Below are 26,032 nucleotides of genomic sequence, written 5' to 3' on the forward strand. Positions count from 1 at the left end.
TGTGTCCACGTGACAGTGCGTTGAGTGCTTCAGGCTTCAGGATGACTGAAGAAAGGTTGATTACCGTGTTGGTAGCAGGTTTTGGAAAGACGGTAGAGTTCTTTTTTAATTTTTCAAACTTCCAATTTTTCGGCTTGTGGACCATGCTCTGGATACATGCCACAGAATACGGTGGAAGAAAGCTACAGTGATACACCGTAGCAAATACAAATTTGAAAGACTCTTTATGGAATCAGTCTCAGCCCTAAGAAATTCTCCAAACCTCAACAAATTTGGTTGTATGCGACTGCCCCAAATTTGGGAGGCCTACATCTGCAGACCTTCAGCCTGACGGCCAAGAACACCTACTTAGCCCGCTAGAGGGCACCATCAGGACTGTTAGGAGAACAATAGCTTCATCTCTTCATTCCCAGTTTCTGTGTTGTAGTGCCTACGTGCACGTAACTTTTTTGTAAGTTCCTTTAGAAAATGGCAACGTGACGTTGCCAAAATATCGGAAAATATTTATTAAAGTTTAATTTAATTTATATCCTTAACTACGTTGTTCTACTACTTAAATGTCAACATAAGAGAATTCAGCAAATGAAAGAGTGACTTATCTGAGAAATATTTTGTTCAGCTCTTCTATAACTCAATTTATGTTTTTTGACCTACACGCACACAAGAGGTCACAAGATATATAACACAATAGGTGGCAAGTGGTTAAGAAGGAATGAAAGATTTATTCTGAAATGACTTCATTATGAAAGCATGTTGCAAACTTTTGAGTGAATTAAAATATTCCTATGCCTCAGTCCACATAAGCAGAAATTATGTTTTCACATATTCATTTAAGAACTATCCAATCGTAGGAGACTGTTGCACATTAACTACATAATTATTTTGGAGGTGTCACGAATAATAATAATAATAATTATATGACAGGGTTATAAAAACATGGATATTTTTGTGGTTTAACAAATTTTCATTTAATTTCCAGTACTGATACCACATGCTTCTAAACTTAAAACAGGTTTATTAAAATAAATATTATAACCCTGCAAGTTTCCTAAGTCGTTAGCCTTACATCACCAGGGATAAGACTTGTATACAAAAAAACTAGAAAAAAACAACTTCAAAACTGCTGTATTAACTAATCTAAGTATTGGAACAATGCTAGTTATTGTTGTCATATTCTGTGATATAACCTGTGTCATATCATGGTTCTGCAGTTGTTAGATTTTTGATGAATGCAGACCAAACTTGGTGTAGTATTAAATCTTGGTTTTTTACATTGTGTGAGGATATGGAGTATTTTTGAAGTTTCTTTAAATTTTCTTATAAACAGTTACGATCAACATATAGCATTTCTGTTTCTGGCCAATGGTAGCCTATATTTACTGTGTGGAAGGTTGCTGTTGTCATATTCTGTGGTACTATTGTACCACAGAATATGACTGCAACTAGCATTGTTCCAATGCTCACAGATTAGTTAACAGAATGTTTTTTTCTGGTCATTTTGTTTACAGGTACATACTAGTTTTACAATTCTGATAACATCTGCTATGTGTAAATTTTTTTCCTTTTTTTTTTAATACAAGTCTTGCATTCTTGATGATGCAAGTCTGATGACTTACAAAACTTGTCACGTTAGTTATTATTAGTTAATTAATATTAATCAAACATTTAAAATTTATTATATTAATGATAAACCCATACTGCGAGTGGCACTGATTTCATTAAATATATAAGCATTAATGATTGTAAACTTGCTGACTTTTCAACTAATAGTAATTCCTTAAAACCTTTCATAAATACCATTTTCCAGCAATTTTTTACATAATAATTAAGTGACACCTCCAGGTCCTAAGACTCATCGAGGGAGGGCACCTACTCTACAACTACACCAACGCCATCTGCTGCCCACCACCACCAGTATTTTCACAGACAATCACCAACATTCATGCCCACGGTGGGGTCGAATATAACATCAAGTATTATCCAACTTAGGATATTAGTCAATATCCTTAGAAATTCAAACTCCAAAAGCAATCTGTCTCATCTGGAATTAATGAGAACTTAAACTCTGACAGTACAAGAATATTATCATCACCAAGGAAAATAAGGGCAAGGCTATAGTTATCCTTAATCACTCTGGATGTGATTGAAATTAATCTATTCAGAGGCCAATGCAATTACCATTTAACCACCCAACTGATCATAATGAACATATATCCATTAACCAAAACATGAATGTGAAGTGTATCATTAAAACTGTTAACAGCATTGAGATACCACTAAAATGACATGGATATGAAGAGTAAGATGGTTGATATACTTCACTGATCACAGCCAGATGGGTACTTAACTGACTGAGATCCCCCCTCTCTCTCTCTCACATGCAAAAAACACTTGTGAAATTGTTAAGTCATATCCTGGTTTCTTGAAATCTTTCAAAAATTTAAGCCTTATAAAGATTAAAAGAAATAAGATAAAGAGGTCAAAATATGATTGTGAAAGATAACAGAAGATATACCTTTGTTAAAATAATTAATATGAGAAAAAAAGAAAATATCCACATTTTTTGTTACCTGATAGTACTGTCAAGTCACATTAGAAAAGAGATAGCATTGGATACTACAATTTCTTGCTTATTGTGTCCTCAAAATATGAGGGCAAAATAATTAACCAAGTAATGCATATAGTATAGGCTTGCAGGGTGCTTCTTTTTGTCTTGATGAACATGAAACATATAAAATGTACACTATGATGACTCTATGGATGCAAACCATGCTAGTGATTCAAGTCATAGAATTCAATGGTTATTTACTAAATTTCTTGAAATTTTAAATATTTTAAGTAAATCTATTTAAATTTGCTTAAATCCTATTTATTTACATTTAAATTAGAGGAAGACAGTTTTTAGAATCTATCACAGCTGTACAACATTTCACCAATCTAAATAAAGATGACTGCTCACACTGCTATCTGGGAAGTTTATGAGATTGTCACATCTCCAAATAAAGATCTCATTAAAATACCCATAGTGGGCACCAGGTAGGATTACGCCATTTAGTACTCTCTGTATACTTCTTTCATTCTGTGTGATGCATACATGTTGTTATACTTGCATAGATACTTTGATAACCAAAGCAAAATACTGACTTATTATTAAATAAAAAGGATTCTCCGTAGAATTATTCGTTTCTTCTTTTAAATTAAAACTTAAATGAATAAGGAAGAAATCCATTGTGAACCAAAGATCTATATCGATTAAATTAAACATATTTGGTCGTAAATAGTTAAACATACAATTTTATTGTTTTAATACTGATCATATTGTAATGCATACAAACATCTTACATTCTTTGCCTACCAGTTTCGCTAGCAAACTGTCTAGCTTTTTCAAGGTATTGACGGAAAAGCATAAAAATAGTAAATGCAAATTGAAAGGAACATAAAAACGTAGTGAACAATCTCGTAGCTAAGGTTACACGTTCTATCATGCAAACCTGTAACCTTAGCTACTAGATTGTTCACAACGTTTTTATGTTCCTTTCAATTTGCATTTACTATTTTTTATGCTTTTCTATCAAGGCCTTGAAAAAGCTAGAGACAGTTTGCTAGCAAAACTGGTAGGCAAATAATGTAAGATGTTTGTATGCATTACAATATGGTCAGTATTAAAACAATAAATTTGTATGTTTAAGATCTATATTGGTAAACATCTATTTATAACAGTTGTGATTTCCCAAGCAATACAGAAAAGTTGACTTAATGCTTTGTTCAAGCATTTTAAAGAATAAAAGTAAAAACAGCAGGACAGCAACCAAGTAAACATTTGTAATACTGCCTATGAGATTTGCGTGGCTGACATAGCATTAAACAGCTAGTCAAATCACCCCATATTATATACATGACTAAGAAAAGATTAATAACACAACTCCATTATACAAATAATTTGCTATAAAAAATAATAAAATTAAAAAAAACTGATATATAACATAACTGACTAGCTCAGATATTGCAAAAAAGGAAGCAAAGTCTAAGTACCCTTAGACAAACTTACAGGAGAGGAAAATAACAGAAATTTCAACAACCTAAATGTATTTCTACTGATTCTACTGTTCTTTTATTAAGCTATCTTTTGCCAGTTCAGAATCTCTTATCAATAAAGAATGCTTTTCAATGATTCTTAATTACATAATTCATAATCTTAAGATAATGTAATGATAAGTTTTTACAAAATATCTGGTTACCTGCTTAATTCATGCACACGAGAAGTATTGTGTTTCAAAGGAGTCAGTTCATGACGAAGACAGTGTAAAGCCTCTAAAATGTGTCCATCCTCCAAATGTTCCAAATATTTCTGTTCTAGCAACAAAAATTTCATCTCCTGAAAGAAAATAAAATTTGAGATAATGAATTCTGAAAGCTAACTTTCTTGAAAGTAATGCATAATATGATTCAAAATCAAACATCAACGTATCATGTAGCATGAGAGTAATAAACTACTTCAACTTATCCTTAAAACTACAAGTAATTAATATTTCAAAACAATTGATAATGGAGTTATGAAATACAAACATACATGATTTTTTTTTTAACACCTTGTCCGCATAAAGGAATCAGAAGCAAATGAACAAATCATCACTAGGTGATGCTGACAAGATAAGGAATTTCATATTATATAAGAAAAAATTTCACATGATATTTATATACTTATATTAAACCAGAAAGAATACAGTAGATTAAATAAATTGTTAATTTTCAGGGAGTTAAAATTCAATACACTATCAGCATACAGAGAAGATAAAATCAAATTTGTAAAAAAAATGCATGTAAATCATAAAGTAATCGACTACTAATTATCGCCAGTATGAAATTGCTTTACATAATTTTTTTAGACTTTTTTTATATCAATCTTGCCCATAAAAGGTTGTACCCCCCCCCCATGGAACATTTCTATCATGGGTAAGCTTATTATTATTATCCTAAGACCCCCATGGAGTCAAATACTCATCTAGGAGGTCCCTTTTTCATACACACAGCTCATCATACCTTGTGTTAAACACATTCAGATTCTCTGCAGACACCACACTCTCAGGCAAGCCATTCTAATCAATAACAACTTTGCATGCAAAAACCTGCTTCTCACTCCCTTGGTCACACACCCTCCTTATACAGCCTCCAGGGATGACCTCTTGTTCTCTCCTGATCTCTCACCATTTTATGAAAAACCTCTTCAACATTGATCCTATAATAATCCTTTACCAACTTGTATGTCTTTATCATATCACCCCTTCTTCTTCTTCCTATCCACTAGACTCTGTAAATTGCATCTTCTCAACCTTTCCTCATATAAGAAACTACCTTAGTCAATCGCCTCTGGGCCCTTTCCAACATTTCTTTGTCCTTTTGAAAATTGGGTAACCAAATCTGTGAACAGTAGTCCATGTGTGGCCTAATCAAGGCCTTATACAATGGAACAAGAATCTCCTTACTTCTACAAGTCAGTGTCCTCATCATTGCCAGAACTTGTGTTGTTCTCACAATTTTGGCAATGTGTCCTCTAAATTTTAGATCCTAATCCACCATTACACCAAGATCTTATTTCCTCCATCTCAACAAATATATCCCCAACAAGCATAATTTCTACATCCCATCTTTGTTTCCTAAATTTTAAATAAATATTATCCTTACATTTTGCAACATTGAACTGGTAACCCCACTCCTGTGCCCATTCACTCAATCTATTCGAGTCTTCTTCTAAGCCATAACTTCTGCTCTACTCCTCATAGTCATCCCAACTTTGGAAAGAACTCCCTAGTTTTTTTTTTGCTTCATTAGCTAACTGCTATTCATATTTCACTTTTGCTACCCTTACTAACTGAGTCACCCTCCTTGACTGTTCTTTGTATTCCTCAGCAAACAACCTGAATATCCTCATCCAAATCTTCACCAATATCATTAACATACAGGTTAAACAGAAATGGCCCTAAAATTGACCCATGAGGCATACCACTAGCAACTTTCCTCTTCTGGGATATTGCTCCCGCATACACAACTTGCTGTTACTAATCAGATAGCCAATCTCTAATCCAATGCACTAGTCTAATATCCAATTCCATCCGCTCTAGTTCGACTATCAAAAGCCTTTGTAAAATCTAAGTATACTACTGTGTATCTAACTCCTTTGTCCAATGAAGCAATCACCTTTTGTAATAAGTAAGTAGATTACTAAAACATGACCTGCCTTCAGCAAATCCATGTTGTCAGCACAATTCTGGATCCTGGTTCTCACCAGCCACTCCAACACTTTAACCACAACAACTGACACACAGATAGGCCTATAATTTGATGCTTGTGTTCTATCAGCTCTCTTATGAAGCTTCACAATCTTGCCTCCCTTTCACTTCTTTGGAACTTGACTTAATGCAAGACTCATTAAGCAAAACATGTCAAGGCAGATGTTAACTCCCTGGCACATTACTTTAAAATTTGTGGTGATATACTATCAAGTCCCACAGCCTTATTAACATCAAGTTTGCTCAATTCCTAATATACTTCTTGCTCACTTACAGTCAGACTCTCCCTAATCATCAACTGCTCTCAAACTCTCCATAATGTCATGTTCACAAGAATGAAAGACCTATATCAGCTGCTCATTAAATATCTCAACTATATCCTTTGAATCAGCTGTTCTTATACATTTTCCATGATCAATATTATCCTACGATAATCTTTTTTTTTTTTTTTATGCTGGCTACATATCAAAAAGAACTTGCTAGGATTTTTTTTTTTTTGGCTTCATTAGCTAACTGCTGCTCATGCTTCATTTTTACTACCCTTACCAACCGAGTCACCCTCCTTGACTGTTCTTTGCATTTCTCATGGAATTAATTATTACCATGCCTCTTCTGTCGCCTCTATAATGCCTTTTCCTCTGTATTGTGTGCTTAATCTCTCCGTCCATTCATTTCACAACCTATCTTATTTAACCTTCGGACCCCTTGGAATACTTTTAGACACTGCATCTACTAGATAGTTCTTGAATATCACCCAAGCAGCACTGACCTTTCAAGCCAATTCCTCATTCCATACTACACCCTGCAGGCTGTCTCCTGATCTTCTCTAATCATCAGTCTTGTAGTTCCACATAGATGTCCTCAGACTGCTGGCAACCATCCAGGTAATAACTTTATGGTCACTCTCCACCAACTGGAGGGAGATTGATTTGACACCCTCATTTATAATAAGATTCTCTGATGAGATGATCAAATCCAGTAGTACCCACAATCCTTGTGTGCCGCATGAGGTAGTTATCCCTCAAAAACTTCAGCAACTCATTTTCTTTACTTCTAGTTGCTACCTAATCATCCCAGTCTACACTGCCATAATCAAAATAGTCCATAATGATCACTGTCTTATTTGCTTGGCTAATTTGATTATACATTTCATTGTCACTACCATCCACGTTATCAGGTTATCAGGTCTATAGCAACATCTGACTGGGTATTTCACCTTCTATTAATTTCACACACCATACTGTCACAAAACCACTGATACTATTTCCATCTTGTATTTCTACCTTGTATGGACATAACTATTTTTCTATCATCAATAGCACTCCCTATCCCTTTTTATCTTTTCTATTTTCACGAAAAACACATCGTACCCTTCCATCTCTATTCCTGTCAGGGTGTCATCCTAATCCAACCATGTCTCACTTATTCCACCAATTTCTGGGTGAACAGATTTAATCAATGCAACTTTTTCATTTGCCTTGTTTACTTATACTTCTATCATTTGTATACAAACATTATAACAGCTAATTCCTGGATCTATAACAAGTTTCACTGATACCACTTATTGGATTTGAATTGCAATTTGAATTTGCACATTGCACTGAATAGATATTATTCAGTGCAATGTGCGAAATGTATGTGTCGAGAAAATTAAAGAATACATGGAAGGAAACAAACTGGAAAGAGAGCATGTATTAAGCGTTTCAAAAGTGAGTATCTGTTAGGTGATGAGAATGCAACAAATACCGATGGTAAGATGGGAAAATAATGTTATTGATGTTGAACATGCAGCCATGGAAATGAGGAGACCCAAATGGATATTAATAAAGAAATAGTGCGCTTAAATATCATGGATCTGTTTATATGTGGATACTGCATGGTCAGGACCAGCACATAGTATTTTTCTTGTGTGTGGGATTAATGTTTGGAGCCTTTCCAAAAAAGTTTTTTTGGAATAAAGTGTGAATAAAATGAACAGGAAATGAAAAACAAATGAAAACCGCTTTACAGTATAATGTTACCTACGGATTAGTCCTGCTTATACAAATTTTTTCAAGTTATATAAATTTTCAAAATAATATAAAATAGTAATATAAAGTTAAGAGATTTATTCAAATATTCTTTACATTAATTTTGCATTAATAAATAAATTAATTTTGAAGATTCAACAAAAATAGATGTGGAGAATTTTACAAGAATGTTTCGTATTGGACTCGAGAGTTGCACCTGATTATTTTGTGAGTCGCTGACGCCGCCCTAACACCCCGCTAATATAACAGGCTCGAATGTCGAGAAGAATGAATTATCAGTAGTGAGCTGACTTTTAGGGCTGGACCACATGCAATCCGATCTGATTAAAATAGGGATACGGCCCTTACAGGAACTCAACAATTAATCATAAGTTGATTTGTAATATATCAAAAAATAAAGAACTATTTTAGGTATATTTCCGTAAATTTTAATCAAAAACTATAGTGATATAATCCAGATCCAGGATACAATTTCAAAATTATTTGTTCGTTTATCGGGAAGATCTGAAGGGGCCTGAACGGAAGACGACGTACATTCATAATTATTTGTACAATTCTGTACCATTCGTTGTTTGTTTAAACTCTGTATTCTCATATTTTTTGAGATCTTTCAGGCACCTTTTCTTCTGCGGTGCATGTCTATATTGCACACCGCCACACCAGCTGGGCCTGTGCATGGTAGAGACCAAAGGTGGGATAGTATTGGACACGGTCATAGAATCAGAAGAGCTATCCATTGCCGTCCAATCGGTGAAAGTGACCGTTGCAGTCTGTACCTTGGGAGATTGTAAATCATGAGGAACTATTCCTACCAAGAAGGGTATTTGTGGAAATACAAGAATAGGTCATTAATGACATGCTTAGAAGAAGGTTAAATCTGTATTATGGCATAAAACACTGTAGGGTAAGAATGTTAGTAGTGCATGGGATACAGTTAAGGTCTACTAGGAGAATCAGTATTAAATTGTATACCTAGGGTAAGGAGGGTTAATTCCCCCATGCCCCCCCCCCCCCCCAAACCCGGCCACCCAGCTAAATCTGGATACAATTCTGTAACACACCGTTAACATGAATAAGAAGTGCAATTTGCTCTCACCTATTTCATATACCTTGGCTGGTAGGGAGGTTAATCAGGTAGGAGTTAGATGGATGAGTAATATCATAAATAATATAAATAAATAAAGCTTAAATCTGTATTATGGCATTAAAACAATGCAGGGTAGAGATGTTATTGGTGCATAGGATATAGTTATAGGGTGATCTAGAGGAAGTAGTATTAAACTGTATACCTAGCATCGTAAGTCTCAGTAGCATCCTCTAGCAAGAGGGTTTGTAGCAGATGAGCAGCTCTTCTCCATTTCTCTCTGTCTGTCGCCTCCATCATTCTTAAACCAGTCCATTCCATGATGTCATTGAACCACTCTCTAGTTGGTCTTCGTCTTCTCTTCCCCTCAACTTTCTCTTGTAATATAGTTCTTGTCAGGTGTCCCAAAGAACCTCTCAGAAGATGTCCTGCAAATCTGGTCTTTCTTTGGTTTTTCAGTGTTTCTTCCCATCCCAACTCTTCTTAAAAATTCTTGATTTGATATTCTCTCTGTATAGCTAATCTTTTCCATCTTTCTATAACACAACATTTCCAATGCATTAATTCTTTCCATCTCTCTCTTTCTGAGTGTCCATGACCCACTTCCATAACTTGCAATACTCCAGACTGTTGCTTTAACTATTCCAACTCTAACACCTATTTTAATATTCTTGTTTATTAAAATTCTCTTCATTTCCATAAAGGCTTATTTAGCTCTGCCTATTATATTTCTAATGTCCAACTCTGAAGTTCCTTTCTCTGAGATCCAGCTACCTAAATATTGAAATATATCAACGTGTTCTAAAATCTTTCCTCCACATGTTATCTGCTTACTTGTCAAAGCTATATAACTGAGAGGAGACCTCCACATAGCTTTTAAAGGAATGCGGAGAACCGACCAGGGCTTCTGACCTAATGTCCAATCCTCACCTTCTCTTGGTGCACCCTGTTGGGTATCTACCTGGATACTGAATGAACGAGGATGGGCTGGCAATTTGGGATTTAGCCGACCAAATGGTATTCCTATTGGTTAAACCAAAATACAAAATGATGGTACAACATGACAAAATTTCATGCCGGCTGGGGCGTCGCCCGGTTAAACAAGGCCCCCGTTGTTCTCGTCAGGGAACCAGGGCAAAAAGCGAAAAGTCAGCTACTGGAACAAATCTGAAAATACACCCCAACTCAACATCACCAGAGTTAAAGATCGGTACTATCAACATAAGAAGCCTGAATGGCAAAGAAATGGAACTAGCGGAGGAATTAGATAAGTACCAGATCGACATAATAGGGGTGACTGAAACAAAAAAGACAAAAACTGGTGAGATCTTTCTGAGCAATAAATACAAAATGTTATATTCAGGCAATGACAATCAAGGAAAAGACGGAGTAGCCATAGTATTCAACACAAAATACGAGGCTAATCTTCTTGAATGGCAGGCAGTGTCAAGTAGAGTGATTTTGGCAAATATCAGAATGGGAAACTGGACAATGAGACTTATTTGTGCCTATGGTCCCACAGAAGGTTCTACTAAGGCAGAAGTGGAGGAATTTTCTGAGGCTCTAGAGAAAGCTACTGACACAATGAAAAAGGAAAAGTTGGTCCTTATTGGGGATCGAAATAGCAGAGTAGGATGTTAATGTCAGCTCTTTGCTTTATGTGGACAAAGCTATACTTTTAAATATATCTACTACAAGTCTGCAAGATTCTCTGACTAAATTGAATAACCGTAGTAATAGATATGGTATGAAGGTCAGCAATAAAAAGACAAAGACAATGAAAATAGGCAGAATCATTGAAAATCTCAACTGTGTTTTGAATGGAGAACCTGCAGAACAAGTAAAACATTTCAGCTACTTAGGCACGATTTTAGTGAAGAGGGTAAATTAAATATGGAAATACACAACAGAATCAACAAAGCTGGTATGGTAGGAAGTCAATTGAATAAATTCATATGGAATAAGAGAGAAATTAGTCGGAACACTAAATTAGCTGTATACAAGACCGTGTCAAACCAGTTTTAACGTATGGATCTGAGAGCTGGGTCAGAAGTAAAACACTTGACCAAAGACTAGAGACCGCAGATATGAGAGTCCTGAGAAAGTTTAGAGGCGTGAATAGCTAGCATCAATGGCAATATCATATTAAAAACGAGAATATTAGGGAAGAACTTGACATTGTCAGCATCCAGGAATGCGTTAGCAGAGCTAATCTCAGGTGGTATGGTCACTTAAACAGAATGAGCGAGAATGAGCAAAACAAGTGTTCTCTGCCAAGTTGGCAGGAAAAAGACCCAGAGGAAGACCAAGATATAGGTGGATTGATACGGTACAAAGTGCCTTAGATGATAGAAATATAAGATCTGGTAATGTTGGAGTCTTGACAAGTAGCAGACTGATTTGGAGGAAAATTGTAGACAAGAATTTAGTAATGATGTAAATTTTTCATGTAGTACTATCATATCCTGTACATCCCTTGAGGGTACATGGCAGGAATTTAATGATGACATCTTATCTTTACTTTGTGTTAATCCTTAGTCCACACTCTTTACAAAAGTTTTCAATTCTTTGAACCATTTGTTGTAATCCATTTTCACTTTCTGCCATCACCACTACATCATCTGCATATCTTAAGTTATTAATGATTCCATTTATTTGTATTCCTTCTTCTACATCCTCAAGTGCCTCTCTAAGCATCTCTTCACTATAATGGTTAAACAATAATGGTGATAACTTGCATCCTTGTCTAACTCCTCTCTCTCTCCACTGGGAATTCTTCTGTTTCCTCTCCATTTAGACATACTGACACTGTTTGTGACCAATATACCTAGGGTAAGGAGGGTTAATCGGGTAGGAGTTAGATGGATGAGTAATATCATTAAGCATGAGCTGCGAAAGAAAAAAATGCTGTGGAGGGCATATGAAGAGAAAGGTGACCAGCAAATTCGTGAACAGTACAAGGCTCAGGTAAGAAAGGTCACCAGCAAGGCAAGAAAACAAAATCAGATTATGAGAAGAATCTAGCCATGCAGGCCAAAGAAAATCCCAAAGAGTTATTTCATTATGTGGCAAGTAAGAGGAAGAATGACTATGGAAGATTAAACTTAATGAGTGATGATGGTCACAAGGAGACAGAAGCAGATAAAATAGTTAAGTTACTAAGCGATCACTTTGGAAGGGTATATCATCCTAGTGAGGTTATTGCTTTAACTTTAACCTAGTGTTTCTCAAACTGTGGTCTGCGACGATGGGACAGGTGGTCCGCAGGCAGACTTAAATTAATTAAATATATATTTTTTTAATTACCCAAACAAGACAAATTAAAATTGAATAAGTAAGAAAAATTATTGAAATGAAATGGAGACTTAAAAAAACCAACAAATAGCGTCAGAATGTTCAAAGGCGAAAGCAATAAAACAATATTGTTGTTCGATTTACCCTTCTTTTATTATTCGTCATTCTGCTGCTACAAAGTTAGCAGCAGAATGATGAATAATAAAAGATAGGTGAAGTGAACAGCAAAATAGTTTTATTGCTTCTGCCTTCCCTTGCTGTTTTATCAGATTTGCAGTGAATATGTGTTATCCACATTTCAATCAACTGCTTGTTGTTTCAAATCTTCAGAAGTGCTAAGTGATACTTAGACAAAGTGTGTCATGAGTTAACCCCAGTATTTATATATTTTTCAGAAACTTTTTTTAATAATGGAAAAGTGGCTTAGAACTAGGACTTTGAAAAGAAAAGCAAATGAAGCAGGTGATGCTAAGAATAATTTTGATACACGTGTTGTAACAGCGAATAAATCGGAAGTTCAAAGAAAAAATACAGTAGAAAATATAACAGTTCATATTTGAAATTCGGGTTTACTTGGTGTGTGGAGATGAAAGTGAACAGAAACCTCAATGTGTTTTGTGTTATGAAGTGTTGTCAAAAGAGTGCATGAAACCTGCGAAACTCCGATGACATTTAAAAACTAAACATTGTAATATGAATAATAAACCAATTGAATTTTTTCAGCGACGCTTAGGGACATTAAATCATGGGAAAGATATAATTTCCGGCATGAGTTCCATTAATAGCAAGGCACTAGAAGCATCCTATCTCTTAAGTTTGCGCATAGCAAAAACAGAGAAACCTCATTCTATCAGAGAAAATTTACTACTTCCAACTATAAAAGATGTGGTAAAAACTATGTTTGGCAAGAAGTTACTAAAAGATATTGATTTGATTCCCCTTTCAAATGACACTGTCGGTCGCAGAATTAATGATATGGCAGGTGACGTAGAATCTCAGTTAATCGAAAGAGTTAAGAAGAGCTCTTATTATGCGTTACAAATAGACGAGGCTACTGATGTTACAGATGATGTGCAGTTAATATGCTATGTAAGATATGCGCATGATAACAACATTCATGATGATATTCTTATTTGCAGAACTTTGTCATCCTGAACAACTGGAGAAGAAATATTTCACACTCTCAATAAGTACATAATATACTAAGGAATCCAGTGAAAAAATATATAGGCTTCTGTTCAGATGGAGCTCGTGCCCTTACAGGCAGGCATAGTAGGGTTGTTTCTATGGTCAAGGAAGTAGCTCCAGATATGAATCGGGTATATTGTTTCATACAAAGACAAGCTAACGCTTGTCTTTGTATGAGCTTTAAACTGTGATATACAATGGTGAAAAGCTAGTTAATTTTATTAAAGCTCGACCGTTAAATAACATGTTATTTTCAGTACTCTGTGATGAAATGGGCAGTGAATATATGCAACTTTTGCTTCTTTCTGAAATTCGCTGGCTTTCCAGGGGCAAAGTACTAACAAGGTTATTTCAATTAAGGCATGAAATTTTATTATTTGTAAATGAACATAATTCTGATTTTGCCTTACTCCTTGTTGATGAAGTTTGGTTATCAACACTGTCCTATCTTTCAGACATTTTTTGAAATTAAATGAACTAAATCTCTCCCTTCAGGGAAATTCTTTAACTGTTCATGATGCTTACGACAAAATAAAGGCATTCGAGAAAAAACTGGTGTTATGGATTAGTTATGTAAAAGACAGACAATTTTCACCTTTTCCAACATTGGAATCCTTTTTAGTGGAAAATTATATTTTTGTTGATTCTGAGTTTCTGGAAAGGGTTTGTGACCCTCAAAAATCTGAAACGGAATTTTGAAACATATTTTCCGAATAACTTTTATAAATTTCTGTGGGTTCGCGATCCATTGCAGTCATGAGAAAGAACGACCTTTCGTTATCGAAAAAAGAACAGTTAATTGAGCTTTCAAGTGACAGTGGACTTAAAATGCAATTCCGTGATCTTGGTTTGGCTCGATTTTGGATCTCGCCTTCAGTGAGAAGGGAATTTCCTGAATTATCGGAAGAAGCATTAAAAATCTTCATGTAGTTTTCTACAACCTATTTTTGTGTGAAAGGATTTTCATCGCTCCTTCAAATAAAAACAAAATACAGAAATCGTCTTAGTGTGTATGCCGATCTTCGACTGAAGTTGACCAATATTGAGCCAGATATCCAGCAACTCTGCAAGAGCCGCTCAACAATCTCATTAAAAGTAAGTAGTATTTGTTTAATAAAAATGAAAACTTTATTTAATGATAATACATGTTCAATTGTTTACTTCCAAAATTGTTTCCATATGTATTCAAAACATGCTTTTAGATTTATTATGTTGTAAATGGCACAGTTTTTCCTGAAACGTTGGTAATTCCTACATAAGTTTTTTTTTTAAAAAAATTACAGAAAGTCAAACGACGTATAGGGAAATAAATTATAAACAGTATGTTTATTTTTGAAGTAAAATTTTAATTCCAACATTCTAAAATGCTATTTTTCTTGCTTTTCTGTTCGCAAAATCGATGACATTGTCGAAGTCTATTTCATCACTCAGTTGCTGTTTTATAGACAGTATGGCAAGATTTCTTAAACACCAAAAAAGTGCAGGCTGGCGCAGATCTCTGCCCATCAGCTACGCCTCTGTAACTTAGTGGGTCCGTAGAATTGTTTCAGGCATTTTACTGGTCCTTGGGCTTAGAAAGGTTGAGAAACGCTGCTTTAACCTATGTGTTGGTAACCTAGTTTTCAATGTGATGTGGAAACACTACAGAGGATCCAAAGATGAATGATCAAAGTGATGTCAGAACTCTGGAGTGTTGCTAATGAAGAGCATTTGAGAGAATGTGATTTACATAGGTTGGTAGATAGGAGGAAAAGAGGAGTATGACAGAGACCTTCAAGTTAGTTAGGGGAGTCTATCAGTTTAATATGGAACAAATTATAAAAAGAGTGGATGTTAAGATGGGAAGGATGAGAGGCCATCCCTGGAGGTTGTATAAAGATGCGGGGGGGGGGGGGATGGACACTAATACTGGAACAGAGGTGGATGAATTGGAGGCACTTAGGATATTGCAGAATCTCAATGTAAATACAGTTGTGGGATTAGATGGGATATCAGCTAGGATTTTGTGAGAATGTGCAAGGGAACTGGCAATGTCTCTGACTAGTCTCAGATCTGGTAGAGTTCCCAGGGAGTGGAAAAAAGGGCAAAATACTTCCTTTGCATAAGGGAGGTTCTAAGACTGAAGCAGCAACAGCAATTTAAGAATGGGTAGATAAAAATATGATACTCTGTGAAGGTCAGCATGGCTTTGTGAATGATTGATCATGCCTTAGTAATTTACTAACTTATTATAATAAAGTAACAGCCGAATTGGATCAAAGAAATGGCTACATGATGATTTTTGCAAAGGCATGTGACAGAATATCACATGCAACTCTGTTACACAAATTAAAACAAATGGGGATGGATATGACACTTGTTCAGTGGATAAGAGGGTGGCTGCTGGACAGATAACAAAAAGTTATATGTGGAGGGACAGAATCAAGGCAAAAGGTTCAGTGCTGGGACCGTTGCTGCTTAATTTGTACATAAATGATATAGGAAATATTCAGTTGTTTGCTGATGATGCAAAATTAGGTAGAGTAATAGTTAATCAAGGCAATGTGGAGAGCATGCAGGATGATTTAAATAGGCTGTCAGTATGGGCAAAAGTTAATGGTGTCAGTTTAATGTTAAGAAATGTAAAGTTATGCATTTTGGGATAAATAGACAACAAGCTGTGTATCACATTGATGACCCTGTACTCCAGGAAATAGATGAAGCTAGAGATTTAGGGGTGGTGGTTGACAGAGAGTCAAAGTTTAGAGGACATATTGCTAAGATAGCCTATAAGATTACTTGGCTATTGAAGAACACATTAACATGTAGAGATAAGGAAGTTGTTATTCCTCTTTATAAGGCCTTGATATGCTCACATCTGGATTACTTTGCTCAACTCTGGTCCCCTGTTTTTTTTTTTGGGGGGGGGGATTCAGAAGTGTGGCCTGTGGGGAGTGTTCCCTATGAGGATAGAATGAAGGTGTATGTAAGTTGCAGAAGATAGTTGATAGGAGAAAAAGAGGGGATATGATAGAAACATTTAAGCTGCTTAAAGGTTTTATAGCATAGATGCAGAGGTTTCAGCACTTGGCCAGAAGGACCAGAACAAGGGGGTCATCCCTAGAAGTTGAATAAAGGTGTGGTTAGTAGAGGTGAGGTGTGAGGACTAGATTTTTTGCTTGGAGAGTTGTGAATGAGTGGAGTGTGTTGCCAGAGTCAGTTGTGAGTGACTTGTCTGTTAATGGGTTCAAGGAGAAGTATGATAGATTGGTCTCCCCCAATGAGACTTTGGACTACAAGGAAATGCTCATATAATAATAATAATAATAGTGTTTTTAGGTAGAGAATGTAGTTATTATATTCATGTGTTGCACTATAATGGAATAATTTACAGCAGAAAGAAATAATTAAACAGGTTTAATCATTTTAATATTTAGTCTGTCATGTAGACATCAGGAATACAATGTTAAATTTGTAATAACATATACAAAAACACACACGAAACAATAAGTGGAAGAAATGAGATAGAATAAATAAAGACTAAATTCCTATGAGGTGTACCCTCTATGGGTGCTGTTGGCTAGCTACAGATTTTGGGCAGGAGGCCTAGGAATTCAAGTTTCTCAAATTTTTGGAAGTTTATTAGAACCATATTTATTAAGATTAGGCTGGTTTTTTTTTTTAACTCTGCTGCAGATTCTGAAAATAGTCTTTCAAGATTGTATTTAATGCAATGAAGTACGTGGTTCTCTTTCATCTGGGGGAGAGAGGAAATGCCATGATTTACTAGTAAATAGCCAATGTCAATTCTACAACTTGCTCCAATCCTTTGTGCTTTAATAATAAAGTGTGACACCTTTTCACTACTTAGCAGAGGCCTTAATAAGATTACTTATTTTTCTGTTGTAATCTGCTTATCTCCTTAAGGACAGTGCTACTTATCAGATAAAATGGGATCCTAAAAAAACATAGAAGAAAAAAACAGTATAAATTATTTTTAAAAAAAATTTACATCTTTGCCCAAAAAGATTAAGCCTTATATCATGTCAAATCATCCTGGATATATCAGGTCCTTAAAATTCATAAACATAATACTCCCCTCCCCTTGTCCAATAGTAGTAGCAGCATAGACAGCCTAAGACAATTGTCCAAACATTTATCCAAAATTATTGGAGGTTTAATGGAGTATGCACAGTACTGAGAAGAGATTATAATGTTTTAATTCTTCCAATATTTAGTCTCAGTCACAAAGCCATCTTCAGAGAGTACAAACTCTTGTAACAAACACACAAAGGCAACACAATACTAAATAAAACATGGATATAACACTAAAGTACTATCTAAGAGGGGGTGCTGTCCATGGACATCTGCAGGAGGCCTCAGTTGTAATTAAGATCGCTGTGGATTGATGTTTCTTATATTTTGGGAACTTTCTTGCATCCTTATTTATTTAAATTCAGTAGATTTCTAAGGGCAGCCTGCAAATTCTAAGAACATTCTTTCTTTTCTAAATTTGCTGGGATGGAACATTGTGATTTTTTTTCTTCTAGTTGATCCTATGAGCAATATCCAATGTATTGTCTGCAAGAACCAGACTGGCCACAGTCATGATTGCAGATGTATTTTTGTGTTCATCTATAAAGATATCAAAAATACAACTGCTACAGGTGACTATGGGGGACATCCCACTTAGATAGCAGTCTAGTGTTACATCCACGTGTTTCATTTAGTATTGTGTTGCCTATGTGTGTATGTGTTTTAAAAGTGTTAGTCTGTACTCCCTGAAAAGCGTGAAAGATGAAATATTGGAAGAATGAAAATAGTTTTTTTAATCCTGTTCCGGTGCTGTACATAGCACTGATCCTTTCAGCACTTTAGCCTTAACACACAGATTTATCCAAATCACCCCCCCCCCTCCCTCACAGGTAACTCTCCCTCATCGATTAAAAACTCTCCCTAAACTATTAGGAAATGGAATATATAGAGACTGGCTGTATGTTCCATGTAGCCAATCATTATATGAAATTGAATGTCTTACACAGTTAGGATCCAAAGTTAACTATAAAAATGACATCAGTGTTGAGATTCAAACAGTTTCTTTCTGCAAAAAAAAATTCCCACGAACTTAGGAAATGTTGTCATAAGTCACAGTAAAGAAAACAAAATTACAAAATACTTGTAAAGAGATATTAACATATGCCTCAAAACCTGTCAAAGACAGATGAAAGATCACTGCTTTTATCTGAAAGAAGGCTTCTCAGATGTAGTACAGGAGAATGAGATGTGGAGGAAAAGTTAACTCATGACCCAATAAGCTATACAGATTTAATGAGTTGGATATCATTAGATACATATACCTTAAAATTAACAGAATAAGTTCACCTGGACATGTTATAAGACCTTAACTGAGATGGGGAAAGTGGAGTGATCGAAGAATACTGAATCACTGGGAGTGAATAACCGGAGGAATTTTTAAGTTTACAGAAGAACATCATTTATCCGCTGGGCAACTAATGGGCAGGAATATACATATATATACAATAGATATATACAATATACAGCCTCTACCTATCAAGTCAACCTCACCTTTCTGTGATGAGCTGACCTTCCTTTCTACAAAAAGGAACTCTGGACCATTCAGTGAGCATTCCCACTGCAAAGAATATTTTCCCAGTAGGAGGAAATGCCAACTAGACTATTAGATGGTAGATGACCTTCAGTGCCTGGTTAAACACTACCACTCTATTAATTCATATTAATTTTATGTTATTTAATATTATTAATTAATATCTTTATTTCAATCATGTCTGCTTAAAAATATTCCCTTTAATACTTAGTGATATAACATCACGTGGCTTTTTCTATTTTTAAATGATCTATTGTTAGTATTCCATCTTGTATTTTTTTTTTTTTTTAAACTGTTCTTGTAGTGCCACTGAAGATGGTCTGCTATTTCCAGACCGAAATATTTGGTTAATTAAATATCTTTCTTGTGTTTACGTGCATATATTATTCAGTCTTTATGTCACAAGTATCATTAAAACATCACACTACCACTCTGCTTACTAAGAGCCTGAAGTAGCAAAGGACATGTTTGGTCTCCATTCTTCCTCTCTTCTCCATACAGTGTAAGTGAATATAAGAGACCCAGATCCTCCTCTATTTTGATGGTACCTTAACATCAGTTAAGGTAATATAGGCCAGTTGCCGGATGGTATATGGGCCCAAACCTGACAGTAGACTGGTAGTAGTTCACCAGAAGGAGAATAGGAGAATAAAATGTCTGAGAGGGCCAGTTTACCTCCTTTGTTTTACTTGAAGTTAGTAATGACTAGTGATTACTAACATCATGTTCCAACTTGTAGATGTGCATGGAGAGATGACAAGAAATAAGAAAAGTCTCATTGAATGCATGTGTTGTTATTGATATCAATGTCTTCATAATGGTTCAGACTACACAGAGGATTTGAAATAGAAAATGAACATTTAGCTTTGAGCAAGCTAAAATTGAATATCATACTGAAAAGTAGTGAGTAAAAAGTTTTAAAATCAATTAAATTTGAGCAGCTTTAAGAGGTGAAGTGTAGACTCAAATACACAAACATTATTCAAGAAAAAACTAAAACATTTCAAAACAAGAACCAAATAATGGAAATTCAGTGGCAGACCCTGAACAAAACACTGATTCAGATAGAGTTGCATGTCACGAGGTCGTATGCAAGTTGAAAAAACCAGAATCCCAAGGTGGACTCAAGAAGAAGAGAGAGTGTATCGAAACTTCTTGGCAGCTAAGAGAGAATGATGCTTTCTCATTCTCTTTGAGAAAGAATCTTTGAGAGAATATAGCAAAAACGTAAAAAAAAAAAGTATTCTGTAAAATTAGCTAAACAAAAGTTGTGGGGAGATTTTGGTAAGAACACAGAAAATAAATATCAGGAAGGTGGTAAAATATCCTGGAGCTGCTAAAAACCTAAGAAATGGAGGAAAGAGTGTGGCAAAATGAATCAGGGATAATAAGTCACATGGAAACTGAAGATAAAGACATTTTTGATGTCTGCAGAAGGGATAAATGAAACAAGCAATGGGAATAGTGGTAGAAAAAACATTCAATTGCATTCAGGAGCAGAAAGCAATACCTGAGTTAGAAAAAGCCATCAAAAACATGAAAACAAAAGGTATCTTGTGTAGTTGATATTTGAAAAGAAATGCTCAAATATGAATACAGACAAATCGGCCCATCAGAACACACGCAATTTACAGACAAAAAATACTAGTTGTAGTGGTGATGGAGGTGGGCGGTAGATGGCATGGATGGAGATGATTCGTAGTAGAGGCTTGGTGTAGTGGTTGAGACAGTTGTAGGTGTCCTCCCACGATGAGTCTTCGAACTCCTTAGAGTTATCAGGAATAATAATAATAATGAAGGTAGAGAAGTTTTACAATGACTACACTGCATAATTCAGAATGTTAGTCAAATATTAAAATCTTGCATAAATTTAATTTATGCAAGAAAAGTCTGGAGAAGAATGGGCTGGATTCAGGCCAAAAGAAGTTGTCAGAATCAGATTTTCACTATAAGACAAATGTTTCGAAATCATTGGAATATTATTATTATTGTACGGGCACCTCCATGAAGTCCAAAGACTCATCATGGGAGACAAAATATCCACACAATCTATCATACCACTCTTTGAACCAATTAATCGAATTTGAACCAATAACAAAGCACACACAACTGATTCTGGCAACCCATTCCACTCATTCACAACTCTCCAAGCAAAAAATCTAGTCCTCACACCCCGACTAATCACGCCTTTATTCAAATTCCAGGGATGTCCTCTTCTTCTGGCCCCTCAAATTTCCCCTATATCGATCCTATAACACTTTAAGCAACCTAAATGTCTATCATATCCTCCTCTTTTTTTTTTCTTTTTTTTTGTCCTATCAACCAACTTCTGTAATCCACACATGCTCAATCTATCCACAGACCACTTACCATCTTGGTTGCTAGCCTCTAAATCTTCTCCACTTCTTCCTCATCCCCCAAAAAAACCAGGACACCGGACCTGAAGACAGTAATACAGATGTGCATGTATCGAGTCCTTATAAAGAGAAATAACTTCCTTATCTTTACTGGTTAGTGTGTTCTTCAACAGACAAGTAATCTTATGGGCTACCTTAGCAACATGTCCTCTAAACTTTAACTCTCTGCCTACCACCACTCCTAAATCTCTAGCTTCATCTATATCCTGGAGAACAGCTCCATCATTGTGGTACACCGCTAGTACCACAATGATAACTTGACATTTCTCCACATTAAACTGACACCTATTATCTTCTGCCCATAGTGACAGCCTATTTAAATTGTCCTGCATACTCTCCACATCATATTGATTAACTATTACGCTACCTAATTTCGCATCATCAGCAAACAACTGAATTTTTCCTTTCAAGTTATGACTATATCATTTATGTACAAATTAAACAGCAATGGTCACAGCACTGAACCTTGTTGCACATCATAGTCGCCTGTTTTTTTGTCTTAATTCTACCACCCACCCCACATACCACTTTTTGATATCTGTCCAGCAGCCGCCCTCTTATTGACTTAACTAATGTCATGTCCATTCCTATTTGTTCTAATCTGCATAACAGAGTTCCATGTGGTATTCTGTCCAATGCCTCTGCAAAAACCAGCAAAATCATCATTTAGCCATTTCCTTGATCCAACTGAGCTGTTACTCTATTATAAAAAGTTGGTAAATTACTAAGACCCTTCACAAAGCCATGTTGACCCTTATAAAGCATAATATTTTTTCTACCCATCCTTGAATTCTCATTTTTACCAATTTTTCTAGGATTTTTGTCACCATGCTTGAGATACTGATTGGTCCATAATTTGATATAATCTGCAGTCTTAGAACCTTCCTTATGCAAGGGAATTATTTTGCCCTCTTTCCACTCTTGGAACTCTACCAGAGCTGAGACTTAAATTAAAGAGCCTAGTCAAAGGAGACTTAAAATTTTCACCTTCTCGCTCTTCGGTGTTGCTTCTTCTAGTAACTCCATTACATTCTCCTTCAAAGAATACTTTTTTCTGCTCAAATCATTTGTGCCAACCAAGACAATTAATTCTTTTGCCAAACCTTTTTGCATCCGGATGATATAACTAATACTGTGAATTTTTGCACCAGGGAAACATGATTTTGTTTTACACGTTAAAATAAAAATAAAAATAAAAATAAAAAACTATATACTGTATATAGTTTTTTATTAGTTTTATATAATTTTTTATATTCTATATATACATATAGAATATAAAAAGGATATGTATTTATTTCGTAGATCTGAAAAAGGAATATGACAAGGTGCCAAGAGAAAAGCAGTTCAAAATGCTGCAGTTATATGGCATAAATGAAATATTATATCAAGCAATACTAAGTCTATATTTGGGTTATTAATCAGCATTTAGAATTAAAGGAGGTACAGGAAGATGGTTTGATGTTGAACCAGGTGGGAGTGTAATTCATCTTCTATATCTATCATATGAAGGAGAATTAAACCTATCAAAATTGGAGATGCTAATCTCACCTCTTTACTTTATGCAGATAATGTTATACTCCTAAATAAATCCAGTACAAGTCTGCAGGATTCCCTGACTAAAGTGAGTAACTGCTGTAATAAATTTAGCATGAAAATCAGCATTAAAAGACAATGAGAATGGGCAGAAACATTGAAAACATCACCTGCATCCAGAATGCTGGACGCCTATAGAAAATATAACAGCTATTGAGGCACAATTTTTAGTCAAGATGGAAAATTAAGTATGAAGTATAAAACAGCAGAATTAGCAAAAACTTGATATGCTAGGTTTGTTAATTCATATCACTCTCCCATATTTCAGAAGAAAAGAAGCTGTCATCAATGAAATAGAGAAAATCAGAAAAAACATGTATCTTCCTATTCATAAAGATATCTCTTCACTTTCAGCATGCTGCACTGTCTCCAATCTTCTGTATGGCTTGTGGAATTACCAAATGATGGTCCTCAGGAATGGTGGAGAAGACTCTGGAATGAACAAGTACCTGATCACAGATCCAACTATCAAACCAGCAGACTGGAGAAGGCTGCTGTATCCACATATTACATCTGTGGGGAATTTCACGGTCACTATTTTGTATGTGTGGTGCTATGCAGACTATGCATCATATCACTGATGACTGCCCCATACACTCCTTTCCTGAAGGCCTCAAGAACTTGCATTTACTCCCAAACAGTACCATCAACTGGTTAATTGAACTGTCAGTCTGTATATAGTTTTGCTCGATTATTTCTTGTATTTCACCTGTATGCTAAATAATAATTAATAAAAAGTCTAAATGTTTAGTTTTCCACTTTGAAATTTGCCTGCATTACTTCGCTTAGCATTCACATTTTTCTTTGTGTTTAAATTCACATACTTCAGCTACTGGTGTTTAAGTCCTATATTTAATATTTAATTCTCCACTTCTTTCTCAAATCAAAATTTTCCTATCAAAATTGGAGATGCTAATCTCACCTCTTTACTTTATGCAGATAATGTTATACTCCTAAATAAATCCAGTACAAGTCTGCAGGATTCCCTGACTAAAGTGAATAACTGCTGTAATAAATTTAGTATGAAAATCAGCATTATGATGTTTTTTACATTGATGGTGCTTGTTTCTCAAAAGGTATATATATACAGTTGACCTGTGAAGAAAGTTGGCTTGAACTGTGTGAGTTCACTTATAAGGGTTTTTTTTTTTTAATAAATATTTGAAAATTTTTTTTAGAGATTTCGACAATTTGAAAAAACTTGCAGATGAACTGCGTAACTTAGAAATATTGAAAAAATTAAGAAAAAGTTAGGTATGTCATGAATGCATAAAAGATATGTAGATACTAGTCTATTTTATCATTTACTTCCATAGAATATACACCAATCTATTATAAAAAAATTACAACTTATCAAATGCACACAAACACTTACAGACCATACGTGGCCATTGGACGTCGAGAGAAATGTAAGCAAACTTAAAGATGCAGTATTAAATCATAACTGCATAAAATACCTGTTAATAATTAGATAAATTAATTAATTAGCATAAAATAAAAAATTATAACAATTCATTCATTAATGTATAGGCTAGACTACTGTGAAGCAATCATAACAATTGCACTAGGCTAACATAAAGCAATCATACTGCTGCCTTCTTTGTTATCAATGCATGAAATGTTATACCTGTAAATAAATAAGAATAATTTCTTTTTCACATTATCTTTTCATTTTTGACATCTAGTGATAGTAACACGTATAACATCTGCAGTGTTTTGTATCATATAAGACAATACTGATGTAGGTACTGACATACGATTCATCTTGTAAACAGACGACGTACTTATGGTATTGATAAATACAGTACAGTACTGTAAATGCATTTTCACTTCCTTATGAGTTTCTTTAATAACATTTTCTTTTCTCTGGCTTACTTTACTGTAAGAATATAGTATATAATACATACATACATACATACCATACAAAACACGTGTTAATAGACTGTTTATGTTTTCAGATAGGCTTCCAATCAACAGTAGGCTATTAGTTGTTAAGTTTTTGGGGAGTCAAAAGTTATACATGAATTTTCGAACAACGCAGGGGGATCGGTATCCCTACCCCCCCCCCACATTGTTCAAGGGTCAACTGTATAGACATTTGTTGTAATTTGTAATTTAAATCAATACTTTAATTAAAGTCATTATTAAATGAGTTTTGTGATCGATGAACTATGTTGAAAGATTGTGTTTCTAGCTTGCGTTTCCCCTTATTCGCCCGAAGCAATGGCCAGTATAAACCACAGCATATCACCACCAGCAGCAGCCGGTCCACGCCCGAGCTCAGCAGGAATCGGTCAAAGGTCGCAGAATTCCGATCAAGGAAAAGACGCCAGCCACATCGCCAGAGAAGAAAAAGACATCAGTCTCAGCCCCCCGGACAACAACGAACAAAGGTCAGTACTCTCTGTCTCCTATGCTAACATTGTAGCTAATACTTCCGTGCGAATTAATACCACTGTCACAACGCGTACAAATGTTCACCCAGCCAACCGCTTTTCCCGAGATAACGGAATTGTAATTTTCGCAATTGAAAA

At 35.2% G+C, this 26,032-nt stretch overlaps 1 protein-coding gene across 1 annotated transcript in view; it reads right to left on the reverse strand.

The window, feature by feature from the left end:
- The window catches only part of LOC150104511 (WD repeat-containing protein 26), a 400,251-nt gene that overhangs the window by 294,450 nt on the left and 79,769 nt on the right, over window positions 1-26,032 (reverse strand). The window contains exon 4 of the mRNA XM_090395688.1: window positions 4,239-4,375. Coding sequence (XP_090251814.1) covers window positions 4,239-4,375 — 137 coding nt within the window. The remainder of the gene's footprint in view (window positions 1-4,238; window positions 4,376-26,032) is intronic.

This window comes from Typopeltis vanoorti, chromosome 7, assembly GCF_054136105.1.
Source record: "Typopeltis vanoorti isolate ZY-2024b chromosome 7, IOZ_Tvanoo_1.0, whole genome shotgun sequence".
Classification (NCBI taxonomy): Eukaryota; Metazoa; Arthropoda; class Arachnida; order Uropygi; family Thelyphonidae; genus Typopeltis; species Typopeltis vanoorti.